This window comes from Palaemon carinicauda, chromosome 16 (genome assembly GCF_036898095.1).
Source record: "Palaemon carinicauda isolate YSFRI2023 chromosome 16, ASM3689809v2, whole genome shotgun sequence".
In the NCBI taxonomy this organism is placed as follows: domain Eukaryota; kingdom Metazoa; phylum Arthropoda; class Malacostraca; order Decapoda; family Palaemonidae; genus Palaemon; species Palaemon carinicauda.
The window spans coordinates 30268943-30275332 of record NC_090740.1 but is presented as its reverse complement, the minus strand read 5'-3'; the positions used below and the strand labels follow the sequence as shown (position 1 = coordinate 30275332).

The 6390-nt window shown below is 34.3% G+C and overlaps 1 protein-coding gene across 1 annotated transcript; it reads right to left on the bottom strand.

The window, feature by feature from the left end:
- Nucleotides 1–238: 238 nt before the first annotated feature.
- LOC137655237 (loricrin-like) lies at nt 239–6115 on the bottom strand. The gene is made up of 4 exons (XM_068389121.1): nt 6098–6115; nt 5553–5655; nt 3659–3756; nt 239–2326 (listed from the first exon to the last, which is right to left on the bottom strand). The coding sequence occupies exons 1-4, from the start codon at nt 6113–6115 to the stop codon at nt 794–796; spliced, it is 1752 nt and encodes a 583-aa protein (XP_068245222.1). The 3' UTR covers nt 239–793.
- Between the last annotated feature and the right edge of the window lie 275 nt (nt 6116–6390).

Genomic DNA, 6390 nt, shown 5'->3' with positions numbered 1-6390 from the left:
AATGTTTTTTATTTTTATTTTGAGAGAACCTTACCGATGCATAAATGTTCCTGAACGCCAGTTCTATAAGCTTTTTTTCATCACTGCTCTATCAAAGTTATAAAATGCCTTTCTTTACTTAGAACACAATTTTAGCACAATTTAATTAGCACATATTCCCGGCAGTGTTTAAAATTTTGACTAGAAGGTTCTTCCAACGTCTGTTAGTTGGAAGGGAATACGAAATAAAAAGAACGTCAAACATCTATAAAGCTTTTTTATTTTACATTTAAAGAGTCCTCTGCACATTCTGAGCGCTAAACACATGGCTCTATAACCCAGTGTGTAGCACAAAAAACACTTTTCCATGTTTAGAACATAATATAGATTCCTATATAAAAACAAAATATTCAGATTTCAAAATATATATTTACAGAATAAGATTTTTTTTTCGGCTGGTTTCTGTATTAGGTAAGCGGTAATAATTAGACATTTTAGTATATACAACATTACTTTCGATATCCTATGATTGTTAAATATCTTATTAAATAAGATTTTTTAACAAACCTAAAGGGATAAAAGCGAGTATGTTTTTCTTCCTGCAAGTGGAGAGGGAACAGCAAATATGTTTAAGATATTAGAACGGAAAATCTATTTATATATAAGGATCAACTTTCTATTAAGTCCTGATCAGAGAATTTTGTTGTTATCTGGGATGAAGCATGAAGAGGAAAAAAAATATAAGGACTAAAAACATAAAAAAAGCCCACATAATATAGTAATTCTTCAGTGAATATCAACGTCTCAAAGGATATCAGGTAAACTTAATATGGTCCTCTTCGTCTCCTGTGGAACCAAGGATAAAAGTAACCTCGTAATTGGCTTCACCATGTTCCTCCGAAGGACTAGGAGGAAGGTATCCGGTTCCTGGGGAATTCTCATGCACAGCTAGTTTTCCTCCATCCCCACTGCCATGATCCGAGAATTTTCCTCCACCTCCAAATCCTCCATGTCCACTTCCATGAACTGATGCTTTGTTTCCATCGTGTCCTCGGAAAATAGTAGCTCCATGTCCACCATGAACCGATCCTCCGTGTCCACCATGAATTGATCCTCCATGTCCACCATGAACCGATCCACCGTGTCCACCATGAACTGATCCTCCATGTCCACCATGAAGTGGTCCTCCATGTCCACCATGAAGCGATCCTCCATGTCCACCATGAACCGACCCTCCGTGTCCATCGAAGCCATCATGCTTCTTAAAGTTTCCATGACCACCATGATCATCAAATCCTCCATGGATACCAGAAGAAACTGCATGCCCACCATGACCAGAGCCCCCATGGCTACCATGCCCTCCATGAGTTACACCATGAAAACCTCCATCATGTCCTCCTCCATGACCACCTCCATGTTCACTTCCATGGCCACCTCCATGAGGCAGGGAAGCATGGCTTCCATGACCATCAAAATTCCCATGATCTCCATGAACTGCGTGTCCTTCATGATCACTAAATCCAGCATGTTCCTTGTGTCCACTGAATCCTCCATGTTCTCCTCCATGTCCAAATGGTGCCCCATGGGCAGCAGCACCGTGTCCTCCATGGCTAAAACTTTGGCTTCCAAAACCTCCATGACCATGTGCCTGACTACTAGAGCTTCCATGGCCTCCAGAATGTCCAACGAATCCACCATGTCCACTGTGGGGAGCAGCATGTCCATCTCCATGCCCATCATGTGAAACACCACCATGAGTTTTTCCGTGGGCACCGCTTGGGTTTCCATGGGCAAACCCTTTATGTCCTCCAAAGGAAGAAGCACCGTGAACGGTACTTTCAATTTTACCTTTCCCTGGACCTCCATGACCAAACTTTGCCTTTCCACCGTGCCCTGGGGGATCTATGATGTGACTGCCACTGTGACTAGCTCCGTGACCGGTATCATGACCTATGCCGGGACCTCCTAAGTGACCAATTCCAAATCCACTGGAGAAATCAGACTCTTTATGAGCACTTCCAAGGTCAAATCTATGAATTCCTTGCTCTACCCCATGTACTGGGCCATGCCCTCCAACATGGGCTAATCCATGACCTCCTCCATGTTGTGGTTTATGTCCTACATTTTGTATAGAGCCATGAATTGATCCATGCGGCGATCCATGACCACCACCATGCTCTTTGGCCAAGTTATGACCTCCTTTGGGATCAAAACCATTTTCACCACCATGCACTGATTTATGGCCTCCTCTATTAATTGTTCCAGGTCCTGTGAACTTTCCTCCAGTAGCTTTTTCGGGATGGACACAAGATGCCAAAAAGAGTAGTGGGAAAATAAATCGCATCATCTGAAATAAAAAAAAAATACAGAACAGGTTTAAAAGATAGAGTTAGGAATTACTGTTAACGAATGAAATTAGTTAAGAAACTGATACTTAAGGAAATACTAAGTTTAGCTATATTTGTACAATATAGGGGTTATATGAAAAAAGGATTATATGTGCATTTACTAACGAAGGGATCTAGAATCGACTATGAAATAGCTAAATTCTAATCAGCACAATGAATTATCGAAGTTAAATGATTAAAATTTCAATAAATGAAATTTATAGATGCAGTTAAGACCAGACATTAGAGGATGTCATTATACTGTAGGAACACATGAGTTAATTTTAGTCGGAGAAATTGCTTCAAACAGAATTAATCTTAAGCATTTGTATGGAGTGATAATCTCCGCCATTTTTGTAAACAAATTTCCCTACCAATAGCAGAGCTTTTGATCCGCTAGACTTTACTTGGAAATTAAAAATTATGGTGGTTATACATATAGGGCCTCTTAAAAGATGTAATGTTTCAAGAATTTTAAAAACAAAATAATCTTGCTTGAGGGTACACTCGGTCACACTATTCTATCTTATTTCTCTTACTCTTGTTTTGTTAAATTTTTTATTGTTTATATAAGACATTTATTTCAATATTACTGTTCTTAAAATAACATATTTTTTCTTGTTTCCTTTCCTTATGGGGCTATTTTCCTTGTTAGAGCCCCTGGGCTTATAGCATCCTGGTTTTCCAACTAGGGTTGTAGGCTAGCATTTAATAATAATAATAATGATAATAACAATAGTAATAATAATAATAATAATAATAATAATAATAATAATAATAATAATAATAATAATAATAATAATAATAATAATAATAATAATAATAATTGGAAAAAGTTACCGAAGAGTAAAGTCATCAAAATCAGTGGAACTGTGGCCGACATATTGCAGACAGAGTAAAGAAAGAGAACCAACATTGTTAAGGAGAGGAGGATCAAGATGCAAAGTAATGGCAAGGTCATAGGTCAAGCAAATTGATTTGATGCTTTTTAATCACGAAAACCACAAACTGAAGCATCTTTATGCAAAGGAGATTTGCTAAATGGATGTAGATTTAAGTTAGGAATTTGAAATATGTGTTTACTTTGAAAAAAAAAAAAATCTGAAGGAACTGGAACTTGTTGAATGTTGATGGAAGTGAGACATTTGATTAGATTTGCATTGAATAGAATAAAGAAGGATGCAATGATGCAGATGCTGATGGTAACTCTCTAAACGTTACACTTGTCTCGGCAACATCATTGCCATTCAGATATTTCCAGAAAATTATTCTGAGATGAAAGGAAAGCTTACTGAAATCTGGTCCCAATAAGAGAAGAGAGAAGAACTAAAGAACGCTGGATTACTGGCATAATCCCGAATAAAAGAGAATATAGACAGGAGGAAGATACCTCAAGGAGGAGAAAGAAGAGTGGTTGAAAGGAAAAAAAACCTTAGGACAAAAGTTAGAGGCAGCAAATTTAGCTAAAGTTATGTTGAGAACAGCAGATTCAGTAAAAAGGGGAACCATGTTTGTGGAGATAAGGTAACAAAGTAACAAATTACAGCAATAAGTATGAAAAATAAGTAAAAACGTGCTGGTATATATATATATATATATATATATATATATATATATATATATATATATATATATATATATATATACATACATATATATATATATATATATATATATATATATATATATATATATATATATATATATATATATATATATATATATATACATACATATATATATATATATATATATATATATATATATATATATATATATATATATATATATATATATATATATATATATATATATATATATATACAATACTTATCTATCTATTTATTTGTCTATCTATCTATCTATATATATATATATATAGATATAGATATAGATAGATAGATATATAGATATATATATGTGCGTGTATGAGTGTATGTATTAAAGTTAGAAAACCATCCTGATATCGAATTCACCCTGCCTCGGGATCAGAGACCCAAGGGGGAATTAACTTCATAATAATAGGTAGCTTCTGTTCGGTCAAAAATTCGAACCCTGACCAAGTCGAAACTGAAGTTACAGTAACTTCGTTTTTACCACGAGACCACAATCTCCCTTTGTTCCTTTGAGGTCTTGTGATAAATACGGAGTTACTCTAACCTCAGTTTTGACTTGGTCAGGGTTCGAATCCTTGGCCGACCAGGAGCTATTATCCCAAAATAAATTCCCCTTGGGTCTCTGCTCCCTAGGCAGGGTGAATTCGATGTCAAGTGGGATTTACGGCTTAAATGAATAGATGAAAATCACGCGTAAATGGGATAAATTATCATATATATATGCAATTAGATATGAATAATTTTATAGACATGTATATATATTCATATGCTGTATATAAATGCATAAATGCATACACACATACATTATATATATAAATATATATTTATATGTATATATAAACATGTATATACTGTAGATATACTGTACATACGCAATTCATAATGTATATATATATATATATATATATATATATATATATATATATATATATATATATATGTATAAATACTGTACATATATATATATGTATAAATACTGTACACACACACACACACACACATATATATATATATATATATATATATATATATATATATATATATATATATATATATATATATGTATATATATGTGTATATATATATATATGTATATACAATATGTAAATATATATATATATATATATATATATATATATATATATATATATATATATATATATATATATATACACACACATCAAGACATGTAATTTCGCATGCACACTAAATTGCACAACATAAACTATCACACTCAGAATGCCGAATCTCGTCAACACAACCGAACGGGCCTCCCAGTGCTCACCATTTTGATGCCAAATCTCAACTATCAAACCTTCCTCGTAAATCGAGTCTTTTTATAGGTTCTGCTAAAGCTCTCCAGTCTCATGGTGTGCCAATCACAGACAATGTTCTCCTTTAGGACCGTTGTAATTGCTCAATGTTGAAAACATGAAATACATATAAACTCACGAAAGGCCTGATCTTGAGGCATTGAATCACGTCAGTTCACATGTCCAGAAAAGTGCCATTGTTCGGGAAAGTTACTCATAGGGAGTTGCGACATTGAATCAAATCCTGCATAACGTACGTGCCAGTGTGGTCCTGCTCGAAGGCTTGCCTCTAAGGACCTCCTCCTCCTCCTCCTCCTCCTCCTTCTCCTGACAATCTCCTAAAGATTTCGGAGTGTCCTTCTGCAAAAGATCATCAAAGCTGTACTAGTTAGTGACACCCGTACTGTATATATTTAACATCATGACGTTTCCCCGAAGGTGTGTCTCGAGAAAAAGAGAAAATACCAATAAAATAACCGGTACCGTAATTTAAGTGCAGTGTTGTTGTTGAAATCTCTTTGCAGTAATACACAGAAAGCTCATCAAAGGCGTGTCAAACACACTACGCTATTCATAATTATTCTCTGAATTATATACGTTTCACTAACCTATCGTCATCCATTCTTTCTACATTGGTAACTCATTCAAAAATGCATTTTTTTTTTATACTTTATCTTTCACTGATAATTACAGTCTCTTCACAATCTTTTCCATACATTTAGCTACTTTTTCTACTTAAGAGGTTATGTGACTACCTTCTATCATCTAATTATATTTGATAAAAGTTATTCATATGACTCACCAACTTCCTTTCTTCCATTATCTATACTATGATTCAATGCTCCATTTCTCTCGTTTCCATATCAGTTCATAATTACTCTCAAATTTCTCCACTTGTAAATACTATCAAACTCTTTTACTAGATTTTACAGTTTCTCTTTACTGTCACCAATCTGCAAAGTTTCATCAGAAATTACTCGGCATTTCCCAATGCATTCACATTCCATTTTCTTATTCAAATACTTTGAAACTATACCTACTATACACTGTTTAAAAAAAAACAGTAATTTCAATCAGAAATTCTCCTTAAAAATA